General features: G+C 47.9%; 1 protein-coding gene across 5 annotated transcripts; it reads right to left on the bottom strand.

Annotated features, from left to right (window-relative positions):
* Window positions 1-72: 72 nt before the first annotated feature.
* On the bottom strand, window positions 73-15,252 carry ARHGAP9 (Rho GTPase activating protein 9). Of its 5 annotated transcripts, none has more exons than XM_060195057.1 (17): window positions 14,804-15,198; window positions 14,022-14,245; window positions 12,969-13,193; window positions 12,681-12,773; window positions 12,373-12,468; window positions 11,992-12,053; window positions 11,170-11,266; window positions 7,286-7,381; window positions 7,072-7,170; window positions 6,783-6,927; window positions 6,598-6,705; window positions 3,041-3,139; window positions 2,582-2,659; window positions 2,422-2,475; window positions 2,032-2,166; window positions 898-1,003; window positions 73-364 (listed from the first exon to the last, which is right to left on the bottom strand). In XM_060195057.1, exons 1-17 carry the CDS (start codon window positions 15,117-15,119, stop codon window positions 193-195), a joined length of 2,205 nt encoding a protein of 734 aa, XP_060051040.1. In that variant the 5' UTR covers window positions 15,120-15,198; the 3' UTR covers window positions 73-192. The 5 variants fall into 5 exon arrangements, with proteins under 5 accessions (XP_060051040.1, XP_060051036.1, XP_060051039.1 ...); XM_060195053.1 differs by having other exon boundaries at window positions 12,969-13,085; window positions 14,804-15,196; XM_060195054.1 differs by having other exon boundaries at window positions 228-364; window positions 898-965; window positions 12,969-13,085; window positions 14,804-15,252.
* Window positions 15,253-16,780: the final 1,528 nt, after the last annotated feature.

Below are 16,780 nucleotides of genomic sequence, written 5' to 3'. Positions count from 1 at the left end.
ACACACACACACCACTTTCCTCTCCCTCACTCCATCCCAATCACTTGGCAGACTCAAAGATGGAGACAGTCATCTGGGAAACAGGATTTAAAGCGATTTCCTGAAAATAGGCCTCCCCCTAAACTGACATCACAGGGCACCCAACAGAAAAGGAGACACAGCCCCTCCCCCACTCCCAACCCCTTGGCCCAGTCAAGAGAAGAGGCTGGAGAAGTCCATGAGCATTAGCTGGACTAGCTGCCCTGGGTACAGAGCGTGGGCGGCTGGGTCAGATGTCTCCTGCTCTGGCCGGAACAGGGTGGGTCCAAACACAATGCCCAGGTTGTGGGGGGTCATGCGGTTCTTATCCGAGTGGGCTATCACCCTGTGGGTGAGGGTAGAAGGAAAAGGCTGTCAGGCAGAAGTTTTGTCACTTTTCACACATCTAGCCCCTCAGAGGGCTGAGCAGGGACTGGCTTGTGCTGGGGTAGCTGAGAGGGTTGGAGAGCCCCAGGGGAACGGAGTAGGACCAGCAGAGAAACCTTGAGGAGGCAGCCTGGGGTCTAACTTCCTCTTCCCAGTGTCAACGGATAGCCCCTAAGGTCCTCTCTGCTCACCATGGACATATCCAGACCCAGCTTAGTCAAATAAGCCACTCCCCCTGTCCCAGTAGAAACTGAAGCAGGGAGAGGCTGGATTTCTTTTACTTTTAATCTTTCTCTCACAGCATCTCTAGGCTTGTCTGGTCTCGTTTCCTCATGTGATGCTGACCTATGACAGGTTCCCCCCCACACCCCTGGCAATATGGCCCCTGCACACAAGGCCCATTGCCTGATGCACCAGCTAAACTCAGGTGCTCCCTGGGCCTGCCCCAGCCAAGCAGAGTTCCCATGCCTGCCCACCACCCCCCCTGCTGACCTGCACAAATGCTCCAGGAGGAACCGCAGAGTGTCATGGTTGGGCTTGGGCATGGAGCCCACTAACTCCTGGATTTGAGAGAGGCGTTGTTCAGACTCGGAAAGTGCTAGAGAGTGATATCAGGGAAGGGCACAGGGTGAGGTTAGGAAAGGTACTAGGGCAGGGTGGGAACATTTATTATGCTTTCCCATGCCCACAAAGACACCACTAAGCTATGACAATTTTCCTTTTCAGACAACCAACCTGCAGCCTGAAGATGCTTTACAACCCAAACCTTTAAACATCCATAGGAAAGCAACTGGCGTTGGCACAAGAATCAGAAGTGAGGGTGGTGCTGTGCTTGGCTGAGTTCACATGTGACTCATGCACCAGGACCGGGGTCAAGCTCCTGGTTCCCACCTGCAAGGAGCCCTTCAAGCTTCACAAGTGGTGAAGCAGGGCTGCAGGTGTCTCTCCTCTCTTATCTCTCCTTCCCTCTCAATGTCCCCCTCTAAATAAATAAAGCTCTCCTAAATAAGTAAAATGAAAGATAAAATAAAACAGAAAAGAAAGTTTATATCTCTGGGAGTCGGGTGGTAGCGCAGCAGGTTAAGCGCAGGTGGCACAAAGCGCAAGGACCAGCGTAAGGATCCCAGCTCAAGCCTCTGGCTCCCCACCTGCAGTGGAGTCGCTTCACAAGTGGTGAAGCAGGTCTGCAGGTGTCTATCTTTCTCTCCTTCTCTCTGTCTTCCCCTCCTCTCTCTATTACTCTCTGTCCTATCCAACAATGATGACATCAATAACTACAGCAATAAAAAAAAAAGTTTCTATCTCTGAGCTCATGGAACAGAATAACAGAAGGAAACTTCTGCTTTATTTTTTTCTTTTTTGCACAGCTGAGTCATGTGCAGTTTTACTGTTCCAAGTATCTTTTTTCATTCAGAGAGAGAAGCCACAGCATCAAAGCTTCCTCTGGTGCCACAGCACCTCCCATGTGGTTTCAGGGCTGGAAAATCTGGACCACACATATGGCAAGGTAGGTGCCCTAGCCAGTGAGCTACCTTTCTGGCCTTGTGCTCTTTTCTTTACCACTCATGCCTCCCTCCCCTCACCCACCCTTTATTGAGGGTATTGTTCAAATTTCCCATGTCTTACCTAGGGCAGCACGGAAGTTGGGCAGCAGTAGTGGGGGCACCAGAGGCTGGGGAAGTTCCCTAAGAAAAAGCTTCAGCGCTCCAGTGACCACATGGATGTCATCCCACTCCGCACTGTCCAAATCTAATCTACCTTCTGAAAAGAAAGAGAAGGTGCAGAGAGCTCAGACTCATGAAGGTGGGGAGGAGCCAGAGACTAAGAGGTTAGGAATCTGGCAGAGGGTCCTGTGAAGGCCCACCACAGGGATGCTAGAGATGTCTCAGGGGGTACCGCCACCATAGCAGTGTGGGGGCGAAACACTCCTTCCAGGAGCAGAGACTGGGGAAATCCACAGGAGCAGGGGTTGTGAGGGGACTCTGAAGGGCCTGTGGTACCTTCCCAAGTACATACCTTGTCCTGGCTGTTCTGGGAACATGTACCTCCCATCAGAGGTGATGGCCCGCTCTGCAACAGGAGGAGGACAGATCAAAACTCCAGCAGAGACCCCTCCTTGTCCTGATGGCTCCCTCACAGAGACACCTGTGGCTCTCCCAACCACAGCCCTTCTCACCTCTGTCCACTAAGAAGCGAAGTTTCTGGACCACTGCCAAGTTCCCACTCACCCGGTAAATGCCATCCACATCTAAACCTAGGAGATTAGGCAAGGAGCAGATAAGGATTTTTTTTTTTAATAGGACAGAGAGAAATTGAGAGGAGGAAGGGGAGATAGAGAGAGGGAGAGGAAGAGAGATACCTGCAGATCTGCTTCACCAATGTGAAGCTTCCCCCCTACAGGTAGGGACCTGAGGCTTGATGCTGGGTCCTTATGCATGGTGAAGTGTGCACTCAACCAGGTGCACTACTGCCCAGCCTCCACAGATATGGATTCTGTTCGGAGATGTAATAAGGGCTGGGGAGGAATCCCAGGGTAAAGAGAAAGGGTTCTCTGAAGGAAGTTGGAAGGGGCAAGTGGGAGATTCCAGGCCTTGGCTTGGTGGAGGGGAAGGGGCTAGGATCTCTAAGAAATGACCTCTTTTATCCACAGCAGCAATGCAGAGTCGCACAAAGTTAGGCACGGTGTCCCCCTCCCGATGGCACAGTGATTCCAGCTGACAGCCGAACACCTGGTCTGGAGTAGGAGAGTGATGGGGGGAGTCAGTACAGGCCTTCATCCCAAAGCTGACACTGCTCCAGGCCTGGCAGAAAGGCATACTTGCTCCTTCCCCACCCCCCCCCCCAACAATCTCATCCATGAAATGGACTATGGCTAGATCACAAATGGTCAAGCAGCTGTATGGTACTCCTGGCTGAGTGCACATGTGAGGAGTGGTGCTCTGGTCTGTCTCTCTCTTTTACATGCTTCATGTAAAACTCTCTCATATGTAATAAATAAAATAATAAAACGAATATTTTAAAAATAGAGCACCAGAGGTAGTGCAGCAAATAGGATGCTGAGCTTGCAAAACATGAGGTCCCGAGTTCAGAGCCCACCCATGCCCACATTCCATGTGCCAGAGTGATTGATGCTCTGGTTCTTTCCTTCTCTCCCTCTTTCATCAACTAACAAATGCATCTTTTAGTGGTCTGGGAGGTAGCACAGTAGATAAAGCATTGGACTCTCAAACATGAGGTCTTGAGTTTGATCCCCAGCAGCACATGTACCAGAGTGATGTCTGATTATTTCTCTCTCCTTTGATGATCTTTCTCATCAGTAAATAAATTCTTTAAAAATAAATAAATAAATGCATCTTTCAAATAAACAAGGAATTAAAAATCTTTGTTTTTCAATATTTTTAAATTGCTTATGCATTATTCTATTGGGGTTAATGGTTTGCAGTGTGCTCAAAATTTTTTTCAATTTATTTAATGAGAGAGATACAGAAAGAAACACACAAAGGAAGAGGCCAGAGCACTGCTCAGCTCTGACTTACGGTGGTGCTCGGGATTGAACCAGGGACCTAGGAGTCTCAGGCATTAAAGTATTTTTTATAATCATTACACTATCTCCCCATCTCTAAATCTTTTTCCCTCTAAATCCTTATTTTATTTATTTATTTATTTATTTATTTATTTATTTGCCTACAGGGTTATTGCTGGGGCTTGGTGCCTGGACTATGAATCCACTGCTCCTGGAGGCTATTTTTCCCTATTGTTGCCCTTGTTGTTTATTGTTGTTGTTCTTATTATTGTTGTTATTGCTGTCATTACTGTTCAATAAGACAGAGAGAAATGGAGAGAGGAGGGGAAAACAGAGAGAGGGAGAAAGATAGACACCTGCAGACCTGCTTCACTGCTTGTGCAGGTGGGGAGCTGAAGGCATGTACCGGGATCCTTATGCTGCCGGTCCTTGTGCTTTGTGCCATGTGCACTTATCCCACAGCACTACCACCCAGCCCCCTTATTTTATTATTTTCTTTTACCAGAGCAATGTTTAGCTCTAGCTTCTGGTGGTGCTAGGAATTGAACCTGGGACATCAGAGCCTCAGGCAAGAAAGTCATGTGCAAACCATTATGCTGTTTCCTCAAGCCCTTTATTTTATTTATTCATTTTTTTTAAACAAGTGAGAGGTATGGAGAGAAGGATGCAGAGAGACCAGAGCACTGCTCAACTTTTTCTTATGTTGGTACTGGGAATTGAACTTGGGATTTCAGAGCCTCAGGCACCTAAAGGCCTTTGCATAACCATTATGCTGTCTCTCCATCCTAGATATATATTTTTAAATTATCTTCCAACTATGACACCATCTCCCCAGGCAGTAACATGGGTCCACCTGCATATTAGATGTCAGGCGCAGGCAAAAACTAATAAAGTCATGGGCCCTTTGGAATATACCTAAAATAGACTTACCAGCTTTTTCTAAAATGGAGACCCCAAATCTTCATCTGCAATATTTCAGCCTTTGGGTTCATGATTAGTCAACATTTTGTTCTGCTTTATATCTTTTTTTAAAGATTTTAGTTGTATATTAATGAGAAAGATACGAGAGAAAAAACCAGACATCACTTTGGTACATGTGCTGCCGGGGATTGAACTCAGGACCTCATGCTTGAGAGTCCAAAGCTTCATCCACTGTGCCACCTCCTGGACCACTATATCTTTTTTAAAAAAGATTTCTTTCTTCCCTCTCTCCCTATCACTCCCTTCCCTCTCAATTTCTGGCTATCTCTATCCAGTAAATAAATAAAGATAATAAAAAGTAACTCTTTTTCAGCCACCAGGTTCCAGATGATACCATGATGCCAACCTGACTTTCCTGGGCAGATGACTCCATCATGTGTCTTGGAGTCCCACCTCCCCAGAGCTCTGGCCCACTAGGGAAAGAGAAAGATAGACTGGGAGTATGGATTGACCTGCCAATGCCCATGTTCAGTGGAGAAGCAATTACAGAAGCCAGACTTCCCACCTTCTGCACCCCATAATGATCCTGGGTCCATACTCCCAGAGATATAAAGAATGGGAAAACTATCAAGGGGGGATTGGATATGGAGCTCTAGGGGTAGGCATTGTGTGGAAATGTACCCCTCTTATCCTCTAGTCTTGTCAATATTTCCATTTTATAAATACAAATTTTTAGGACAGGGGAGACAGCATAATGGTTATACAAACAGACTCTCATGCCTGAGGCTCCTAGGTTCAATCCCCCACACCACCATAAGCCAGAGCTGAGCAGTGCTCTGGTGTTTCTGTGTGTGTGTGTCTCTCTCTGCATCTCTCTCAAAATAAATAAATAAATAATTTTTAAAATACAAAATTTAAATTATTTGTATTATCTTTATTTATTAGATAGAGACAGTCAGAAATCGAGAGGGTATGGGGCGATAGAGGGAGAGAGACAGAGACACCTGCAGCCCAGCCTCACCACTTGCAAAGCTTTCCCCATGCAGATGGGGACAGGGAGCTTGAATCTGGGTCCCTTGCACATTGTTAACAAGTGTGCTCAACCGTGTGCCACCACCCGGCCCCCATATAAATACAATTTAAAAAATTCTCTTTTTTTAATATGTATTTATTTATTCCTTTTTGGTTGCCCTTGTTTTATTGTTGTAGTTATTATTGATATCATTGTTGTTGGATAGGACAGAGAGAAATGGAGATAGGAGGGGAAGACAGAGAGGAGGAGAGAAAGACAGACACCTGCAGACCTGCTTCACCACTTGTGAAGAAACTCCCCTGCAGGTGGGGGGGGGGGAGGCCTCGAACCGGGATCCTTAAGCCGGTCCTTGCCCTTAGCACCACCTGTGCTTAACCTGCTGCGCTACCGCCCGACTCCCAGAATTATCTTTATTTATTGGATAGAGACAACCAGAAATCTAGAGGGAAGGGGGAGATAGGGAAGGAGAGAGAGAGACACCTGTAGCCCTGCTTCATCACTCCCAAAGCTTTCCTCCGGCCAGTGGGGACCAGGGGCTTGAACCCGGAGTCCCTGTACATTGTAATGTGTGCACTTAACCAGGTGTGCCACCACCCAACATATACATATATACATATATATACATATATATATACATATATATATACATATATATACATATATATATGCTAAGGCAGGCACAAGGAATCGTGCCTGGGCGCCCAGCCCCTTTCACCTCGTAGCAGTCCCCTCTCCTGCAGGCTCTGTAAGGGGGGCCTCTTGGCGATGAGCCGCTTGAGTTTGTTCCGCACACGGTTCTGGTCTGCGCCTTCTGGACTCCGACCTGCAGCAGGTGGAGGGAGTGCCTGAGAGGAGCCTGAGGCAGGGCCCACCCCCTCTCGCACCCAGGGCCTCGCATACTGGAGCTCCGGAGGCCGCCCAGCCGCAGCAGGGGCCTGGACACCGGCTCTTCCTCCTCCTCCTCCTCCTCTTCCCCAGCGCTCAGCTCTCCCAGCTCCGCGGGCCCCGAGCCTGACAGCCGCAGCTCCAAAGGGTTCTCCCGGTCCTAGACGCGGAAGGGCGAAGGGGCCAAGGGAGAGTGAGAAGTGAAAGGAGAGAGATCTGCACTCGGGCTGGATTTCAGGAGATAGAGGGCTAGGGGTCCCCCAACCCCAAGGCCCTCTGGGCCACGGCCTCCCCACCGGCTCACCAGGCGCTCGATGACCGTCCGCAGCGCGCGGTGCCAGGCGCGCAGCTCCGCCTCTTGGTCCGACTGCAGCAGGAACTCGTGGCCGGGGACCGTGCGGATCTAAGGGGTGGGGACAGACTGAGTCAGCCCGGGCAGCTCAGAGCTGGGGGAATCCACCGCGGGGAGAGCTACGGGGGAAGCCTGGGGCAGACCCTCGGCTTGGGAGGACACTCACATGCAGGACATTGCGGCGGCTGGACAGGTGACGGCCGTGGGCCAAGGCTGCCCCGCGCAGGTCCACGCTGCTTTCCGGCCGGCTGCCCGCTGGTCCCTGGGAACAACCGAAGCCACAGCGCTCGTCTCCCTCCCAGCCTCCCGCTTACCCAGTGGTCTGGCAGGAGAGAGGAAGCTGTGCACCTTCCTAACTCAGTTTGATCCTAGGCATGACATGTGTAAAAATGATGTTCTGTGTCTGATTCTTTCTCCCTCATAAATAAATGGGGCAGGGCAGGCGGTGGTGCACCTGGTTAGGAGCTCACAATACAGGTTCAGGCTCCTGGTTCCCACCTGCAAGGGGAAAGCTTCACGAGTGGTGAAGCAGGACTGCAGGAGTTTCTCTGTCTCATTTCCTCTCTATTTCCCTCTCCCTTCTCAGTTTTTCTCATTCAATTTTAATATTAATAATCTATCCATGGTTTAATATACGTAAATCAATCAATGTGATCCACCACATCAACAAAAGCAAGACCAAAAACCACATGGTCATATCAATAGATGCACAGAAAGCCTTTGACAAAATACAACATTCCTTTATGATCAAAACACTACAAAAAATGGGAATAGATGGAAAATTCCTGAAGATAGAGGCGTCTATATATAGCAAACCTACAGCCAACATCATACTCAATGATGAAAAACTGGAAGCATTTCCACTCAGATCAGGTATTAGACAGGGCTGCCCACTATCACTATTACTATTCAACATAGTGTTGGAAGCTCTTGCCATAGCAATCAGGCAGGAGCAAGGAATTAAAGGCATACAGATTGGAAGAGAAGAAGTCAAACTCTCCCTATTTGCAGATGATATGATACTATACATGGAAAAACCTAAGGAATCCAGCAAGAAACTTTTGGAAATCATCAGGCAATACAGTAAGGTGTCAGGCTACAAAATTAACATTCAAAAGTCAGTGTCTTTCTTCTATGCAAAGACTAAGCTAGAAGAAGTTGAAATCCAGAAATCAATTCCTTTTACTATAACAACTAAAACAATAAAATATCTAGGAGTAAACCTAACTGAAGAAGTGAAAGACTTGTACGCTGAAAATTATGAGTCACTACTCAAGGAAATTGAAAAAGACACAAAGAAGTGGAAAGATATTCCATGTTCATGGGTTGGTAGAATTAACATCATCAAAATGAATATACTACCCAGAGCCATCTACAAATTTAATGCTATCCCCATCAAGATCCCAAGCACATTTTTTAGGAGAAGAGAACAAATGCTACAAATATTTATCTGGAACCAGAAAAGACCTAAAATTGCCAAAACAATCTTGAGAAAAAAGAACAGAACTGGAGGCATTACACTCCCAGATCTCAAATTGTATTATAGAGCCATTGTCATCAAAACTGCTTGGTGAACATGAATAGACACACTGACCAGTGGAATAGAATTGAGAGCCCAGAAGTGAGCCCCACACCTATGGACATCTAATCTTTGACAAAGGGGCCCAGACTATTACATGGGGAAAACAGAGTCTCTTCAACAAATGGTGTTGGAAACAATGGGTTGAAACATGCAGAAGAATGAAACTGAACCACCGTATTTCACCAAATACAAAAGTAAATTCCAAGTGGATCAAGGACTTGGATGTTAGACCACAAACTATCAGACACTTAGAAGAAAATATTGGAAGAACTCTTTTCCGCGTAAATTTTAAAGACATCTTCAATGAAACGAATCCAATTACAAAGAAGACTAAGGCAAGTATAAACCTAGGACTACATCAAATTAAAAAGCTTCTGCACAGCAAAAGAAACCACTACCCAAACCAAGAGACCCCTCACAGAATGGGAGAAGATCTTTACATGCCATACATCAGACAAGAGTTTAATAACCAACATATATAAAGAGCTTGCCAAACTCAACAACAAGACAACAAATAACCCTATCCAAAAATGGGGGAGGACATGGATAGAATATTCACCACAGAAGAGATCCAAAAGGCCGAGAAACACATGAAAAAATGCTCCAAGTCTCTGATTGTCAGAGAAATGCAAATCAAGACAACAGTGAGATACCACATCACTCCTATGAGAATGTCATACATCAGAAATGGTAACAGCAGCAAATGCTGGAGAGGGTGTGGGGGTCAAAGGAACCCTCCTACACTGCTGGTGGGAATGTCAATTGGTCCAACCTCTGTGGAGAATAGTCTGGAGAACTCTCAGAAGGCTAGAAATGGACCTACCCTATGACCCTGCAATTCCTCTCCTGGGGATATATCCTAAGGAACCCAACATATCCATCCAAAAAGATCTGTGTACACATATGTTCTTGGCAGCACAATTTGTAATAGCCAAAGCCTGGAAACAACCCAGGTGTCCAACAACAGATGAGTGGCTGAGTAAGTTGTGGTATATATACACAACGGCATACTACTCAGCTGCAAAAAATGGTGACTTCACCGTTTTCAGCCTATCTTGGATGGACCTTGAAAAAAATCATGTTGAGTGAAATAAATCAGAAACAGAAGGATGAATATGGGATGATCTCACTCTCAGGCAGAAGTTGAAAACAAGATCAGAAAAGAAAACACAAGTACAACCTGAAATGGAATTGACGTAACGCACCAAAGTAAAAGACTCTGGGGTGGGTAGGTGGGGAGAATACAGGTCCAAGAAGGATTCAGAGGACCTAGTGGGGGTTGTATTGTTATATGGGAAACAGGGGAATGTTATGCATGTACAAACTATTGTACTTACTGTTGAATGTAAAACATTAATTCCCCAATAATAAAAAAATTTAAAAAATAACAATCTATCCAATATTAAACAAACAAACAAATTTAAAGGGTTGGGTGGTGGTGCACCCAATTGAGCACACGTTTGTTACCATGTTCAAGGCACAGTCTCCACCTGCAGGAGGGAAGCTTCATAGCTGTGAAGCAGTGCTGCAGGTGTTTGCAGGTGTTTCTCTCTCTCTCTCTCTCTCTCCCTATCTCCTCCTTCCTTCTCAATTTTTTTTATTTTAAATTTTTGTGGGTTTGTTTTTTTTTTTGTGTGTGTGTGTGTTGTTGTTTGTTTATTTTTACCACAGCACTGCTCAGCTCTGGCTTATGGTGGTGCAGGGGATTGAACCAGGGACTTCAGAGCCTCAGGCATGAGAGACTCTGCATAACCATTATGCTATCTACCCTGCCCATTATTTTTCTTCTTCTTTCTTCTCAATTTCTCTGTGTCTCTATCCAATAAGTAAATACTTAATAGACAGATTAAACAAATACATTGATTAAGTCTTGGAGGTGGGGCAGCGTGTAGTGCACAGCACTTGGGGTCTCTAGTTTGATCTGTAGCATCCCATGAGCCAGAGTGGTGCTCTGGTGTATCCTCCCACCTCTAATTTTTAAAAGCAACATGTAATTCTTTTTTAATATTTTATTTATTTATTATTGATAGAGACAGGGAAAATTGAGAGGGGAAGAGGAGATAAAGAGGAAAAGAGACAGAGAGACACCTGAGGACCTTATTCACAACTTGTGAAACTTGTCCCCTGCAGGTGAGAACCAGGGGCTTGAACCTGTGTCCTTTGGCACTGTAATGTATACACTTAGCCAGGTGTGCCACTTCCTGGCCCCTCCTCTCTCTGTGTGTGAAGAGTATTTATGTAGTGTTAATATGTAAAATATATTAAAAATAAAATGTCTTAAACAGGTAAATTATTATCTGTCAACATCAGCAAGGTAGAGAAAAAGAATCAGGTCATCACTCTGGCACAACCCACTGCTCCACTACTTCCTAATTCTTCTGCCTTCCTCAACACAGTTCTCTCCACCTCTGTCCCACCATGAATACCCCCTCCTGCACAGACCCCCACAATTCTCCCTTCTCACTCACCCAGATGGAGGAGGGTCCAGGCCCAGCTGGTGGTGGCTCTCTGTAGAACACCAGGCTATTGCCGGCTAGAACCACCCAGGAAGGGCCCCAGTTCTTCCTGCAGGGGTGGAGCAGTGAAAGTTGTACAAAGGTCATTGAGAAGGGGAGCCAAGCAAGAGGGCATTCTCCCAACTCTGTTCTACCTTACAGCCAGATCCCAGTAACCCCCCTACCCCCCCCCCCCCAAGATAGAGGGTGAGAGGCAGCCCAGGAGTGGACTTTAAAGCATGAGGTTCCCAGTAAGAGACCCTAGTGATGCTCTGATTCCCTCCTCCTCCTCCATTCTCCTAAATAAATAAATAAGTGGTCCAGGAGGTGGAGCATTGGATTCTCAAGCATGAGGTCTGAGTTCAATTCCCGGCAGCATGTGTACCAGGGTGATGTCTGATTCTCTCTCTCCTATCTTTTTCACTGACAAATAAAATCTTTATAAAAATAAATAAATAAATCTTAAAGAGAGAGATAAGGCTGGGGAAACTGTATAAAATACCGCAGAGCCTGAGGTGCTATAGTCCCGGTTTCAATCCCCAACATTGCCTTGAGACAGAGCCAAGCAGTGATTTTGGGAAAGAAAAAAAAGAGAGAGGGAGGGAGAGAGAGAGAGAGGGAGAGAGAGAGAGAGAGGAGAGACACCACAGCACTGCTCCATCACTTATGAAGCTTCTTCTTTGCATGTACTGCCATTAGGTTTGAACTTGGGTGCTATTGCATGACAAAGTGTGCGCTCTGCTGGGTGAGCTATCTCTCAGCCCTCCTGATCTCTTTAGTGTTCAGAGCTCTCACCTGAGCTTGCGCCCACCCTGGGCGATTTTGGTCATGTTGAGAGTGCCTGACTTTTCCACTTCCTGAGAAACAGAGGAAGGGAAGAAAGGAGGGAGGGAAGGAGGAAAGATCAGTGAACCACCCAGTGCCCCTCCCAGCCCAGTCCCAGCTGGCGACACTCTCCCCCACCAACACCCTGGGGGTCTGCAGCAGTGTGGTCCTTTAGAATTGTGTGCACAGGTAGGGGAGGGAATGTGGGAAGCTAGGTAAGGGAGCTTACCCTGAGAATACTCAGAAAGAGGAGGATATTTCTGGAGCAGAAGGAATTACCCCCGGGGGTGGGGGGTGGGGCGGAGGGGTGGATTGATGGACCTGAGCATTCCCAAGAAAGAGGACACTTACGTGAGGGTCCTCCAGCACTTGTGGCAGAGGTCTAGGGGACTGCAGGGCAGAAGGCTGCTTGGAGTTCGAGGTGTGCGAGCTGGGGCTGGGGACACCCTGGGAGAGGGAGTGAGGAAACAGGTAGAGGAACCTTCAGCCTCAGAGTTCCTGGCCTTAGGGGAACAGGGGTGCGGATGTGGGCGAGAGGCAGCGGGTGTGGTGGGTAACTAAGAATTTCTTGCACAAAAAATAAAGTGGAAAAAAAAAAAGATGACTTTCCCTGCATGTGATCTATCCATCAATAGGTCGGGAAGCAGAAGGAATCTCACCTTTGAGTTGTTCAGATCTGGGGTCCCCATGTTAGAGCCTGTGTCTGGCGCCTGCGGTTGCAGGCTCTGTGTCTCCTCCATGAAGCCAGGGTTCTGGGGGCAGGAGGGGGGACAGTTACATCCAGATGTCACTCAGACGGCTCTCAACACCCTCCTCACAATCCTCTGCTTTTTCATGACTTCTGAGAACACCAGAGAGAAACCCGTTCCCTCCCCACCCTCACTACCCAGGAGCCCAGAAGGAGAGAGAGAAAGAGGGGAGAGAGGTTCAGTAGGGGGTGGTCTCACCGTTTCCCTGAGGCGTGCCAGGCGTGGGGGCTTCCAGGACTTGCAGCCAGTCAGTGAATTCACATAAAAGCAGCGTCCAGAGTTGGGGTCCAGGTGCTGCTCCCAGGCGTCCAGCCTCTGCAATGGGGGGCATGCAGGGCTGGGGGGTGAGGGTGGAGGACAGCGGCGAAGGTCCAAAAGGTTACAGTACACTGGGGGCTCTGACATGAGGGGCTGGGGTCCTGCCTGTCAAGGGAGGAGGGGGGAAGGGGTCATTACTCTGCCTCCCCAAACTTCTCTCCATCTAACCCTCCTCCTTGTCCTCGTCTTTTCTCGCCCACCATTGTCTCACCACCAGCTCCTAGCTGGGGGAGCCCAGGGACTAAGGGAGAAACACCAGTCTCCAGCCGTTTTATTTTACTTTATTTTTTTTTTAACTCCCTCCCTCACAGTCTTTGCTTTTCTCCTCACTTCCTGTTGCCAACTTCCCTCCTCCCCCCACCCCACCCCCAACCAGGGCCACAGGAAAGGGGAACAGGCTTTCAGTGTGTGTGGGGGGGGGGGGTAAGGGGTGAGCCCCACCCTCCCATTTCACAGAGTGAAATGGGTTAGGGGGATATGAGACCCTCTGCTAGAGCCCGGCAGAAAAGAAGTCCCTGTTTTTATCAACTAGAAAGTAAGAGAGAGGAGAGAGGCTACAAGTCACACCTCCAGGGGAAACTTGCTGGTGATCTGAGGTAGCAATACTGGACATAGGAAAGACCCTATACTGGACCAGCTGGAAGTAAAAAAGAAGTGGGGGAGGGGCTGTTAGCTTTTCTTTACACCCAGTGTGAGAGCTGGTTACCTCTCCTCAGAGCTGCCTCCCCAAACTACTGCAGCTTTCCCCCACTCTTCCTCTACTTGAGGGTACTTATCTGTATCAAGGGTTATCTAACTTATTTATTGACGTGTTTGTTGCCCCCAAGGGAATTCCTTGAGAGGAGAGGTAAAGTCTGCTTTTTGCCTCAGTGTCTAGAACAGGACGGAGCAGTTGACTGCCCAAGCTTAGAAGCAGAATTGTGTGTGACTCACCATCCTGGTGTTGGCCTCTGTCAGCAAGTCTTCTTGGGAGAGGGATCTCCCACTCTGTCCTTCCTGCAAGGGCTGCAGGAGGGTGGACTCCAAGTCTGTGACACTGACACTTCTGCACATTTTGGGGGGAAGAGGAGGAGGCAGCTCAGAAGTAGCCTGGGTCCCACCAGTGGAGGACAGAGACAGATGCAGCTCCTCCAGGGAGCCTGGGAGCAACTTGGGTCCTGGAACCCCAGAAACAGGGAGAAAAGGGTCAGATCATCAGAGATGTGACCTTGGCTGGGTGCCAAGGGAAGAGAAGAGAAGAGGGAGCCTTGTGGAAAATGCCATTAAAGCTAGAAGGCTTGAGCCTAGGAGGGAAGGTGATAGTGGGGTAAGAAAGAGGAACAGGGAGTCCGGTGGTAGCACAGTGGGTTAAGCACACGTGGTGCAAAGTGCAAAGACTGGTGTAAGGATCCTGGTTCAAGCCTCCAGTTCCCCACCTGCAGGGGGATCGATTTACAAGCAGTGAAGCAGGTCTTCTGCAGGTGTCTATCTTTCTTTCCCCCTTTCTGTCTCCCCCTCCTCTCTCCATTTCTCTCTGTCCTATCCAATTACAATGGCATCAATAACAACAACAATAATAACTACAAGGGCAACAAAAGGGAATACATAAATAAATATATAAAAAAAAGAAAGAGGAACAAACTGAACTGAGGAAAATAAGAGAAAGTGGTAGGCAGAAGCCCTTCCCATGATCCCCAGAAACCAGGGAAGTGGGGAGGTTCTGGGGGAGGACTTACCAGGAGTGCAGAGAGACTGGCTAGGGGTGATGGCAGGTGGGTTCTGAGAAGAGAGAGATTCCTCTGTCATGTAGGCCGCTGGGACAAAGATGGGGCGAGAAGTGGAGGGGGCTCCTAGGCGCCTTGCCAGCCACCAGTCTGAGTTGGTCTTTCGAAGCAGCACGAATCTGTCCCCTTCAGCCAGAGATACCTGGCGACCATCTGCTCCGGTGTAAGTGAAGGCATAGAGGGCACAGAGCTGGGATCCCCGAGAAGGGTTTCGGGGCCCCAACCCTAGGCTCCCCAAGGGACCTGGCCACCATCTACCAGACAGCATTGCAGTCAGTGCTGTCACCTGTGGGAAAAAAAGGGGTCAAGGATCCAGAAAAGGACAGGTCTGGCTGCCTGCAGGCAGGGAGACATGGTTCTAAGGACAGTATCAGTGGGGAGGCAGGGATAGGAATCCTGGGGTGAGAGGAAAGGGGAAAGCTGAGGGCCTGGGTGGGGGTCAGCAATGGTTTAGAGCCCTGAGAACTCATGGTGATGTGTGTGGTGAGGAAGTATATTAGTAAGGTGAGAGAGGATGTGGTCAGCAAGACTGTGAGACCAGCAAGACAGGAAATCAGAGGCAATGGCCTTGCTCGAGCTCAGTGATTTGCCTCCACTTACCTTCTGAGGATCAGTAGAAAATGGCTCAGAGTAGCTGGTCCTGGGTGGTGGTGGGACCCTGGAGCTGGATACAGGAAGAGGAGAGTCAGGTCAAATGCAGAACCCAAGCTAGTAAGCCGCAGTTAGTGACAAAGTTTGAAAAAAAAGGCTGTGACCCTTGATGACATTTACACAGGCGCCAATGTTTCCATCAGTGATCACCTCAGACTTAAAACTGCAAACTTCCTGTATATAGACTCAGAGGCCCAGAGACAAACACCCAACACTGAGCACTGGTCGAGACAAATGGAAGATAAAGAGGAAGAGGCTGGAAGGAACAAGAGGGATTCAAAATTGATGGAAGAGGTGAAAATACTATCCTCCCAATCCAGCATGTGTTTTGGGGAAGCAGAGATGTCATGACATGATTCATTCTGTACTTAAACCTCTTGCGTGGGGGCCAGGTGGTGGTGCATCTGGTGCATTATAGTGTACATGGACCCAGGTTCAAGCCCCTGGTCCCCACCTACCAGGGGAAAGCTTCACAAGTGGTGAAGTAGGGCAGCAGGTGTCTATCTCTTTCCCTCTCTATCTGCTCCCTCGCTCCCTCTCAACCTCTCTCTGTCTCTACCCAATAATAAATAAAAATATTAAAAAAAAAAAACCTCTTGGGGTGGGGGCCCCACTTCAGTGTGTAGGATCATCATTCACATTATTTTTTTAAAGATTTATTTAATGGACAGGGGTAGATAGCATAGTGATTATGCAAAGAAACTCCAAAAGCCCAGGTTCCAACCCCCCCCCCCCCACTACCATAAGCCAGAGCTGAGCAGTGCTCTGGTAAAAAAAAAAAAAAAATTATTTAATTGTTTATTTTGGATAGTGACAGAAGTTGAGAGGGAAAGGGGAAATAGCAAGGGAGAGCTAAAAAGGGTTAAGTGCACATGTTACGAAGTGTAAGGACCCCCACAAAGATCCAGGTTCCAGCCCCTAGCTGCCCACCTGCAGGGAGGTCACTTCACAAATGGTGAAGCAAGTCTGCAGGTGTTATCTTTCTCTCTCCTTCTCTATCTTCCTCTCCCCCTCAGTTTCTCTGTCTTATCAAAAAAAAAAATTGAAAAAATGTCCACAGTGGATTCATAGTACAGACACCAAGCCTCAGTGATAACCCTGGAGGAAGAGAGAGAGAGAGAAAGACCTGAAGCCTGGCTTCACCACTTATAAAGACTCCCCCCGTAGATGGGAACTTAGGGCTTGAACCTGCCTCCTTGTACATACATGGTGATGTGCATGTTCTACTTGGTCTGCCATTGCCCAAACCCTAATCATTCTTTCCTTTCCTTTTCTTTC

Source organism: Erinaceus europaeus, chromosome 7 (assembly GCF_950295315.1).
Source record: "Erinaceus europaeus chromosome 7, mEriEur2.1, whole genome shotgun sequence".
Taxonomy (NCBI): domain Eukaryota; kingdom Metazoa; phylum Chordata; class Mammalia; order Eulipotyphla; family Erinaceidae; genus Erinaceus; species Erinaceus europaeus.
Note: the sequence above shows the minus strand (reverse complement) of the source record. Positions and strands in the feature narration are given on the sequence as shown.

Bases quoted from the DNA above. Each gene is read 5' to 3' on its own strand.
- ARHGAP9 (XM_060195057.1), bottom strand. From the start codon at position 15,119: ATGCTGTCTGGTAGATGGTGGCCAGGTCCCTTGGGGAGCCTAGGGTTG. The intron at 2,660-3,040 runs GTCATTTCTTAG...CTAATCTCCTAG, and splicing joins TGCTGCTGTGGATAAAAGAG to GTTTAGATGTGGATGGCATT. The intron at 365-897 runs GTCAGCAGGGGG...CCTCACCCACAG, and splicing joins CTCCTGGAGCATTTGTGCAG to GGTGATAGCCCACTCGGATA.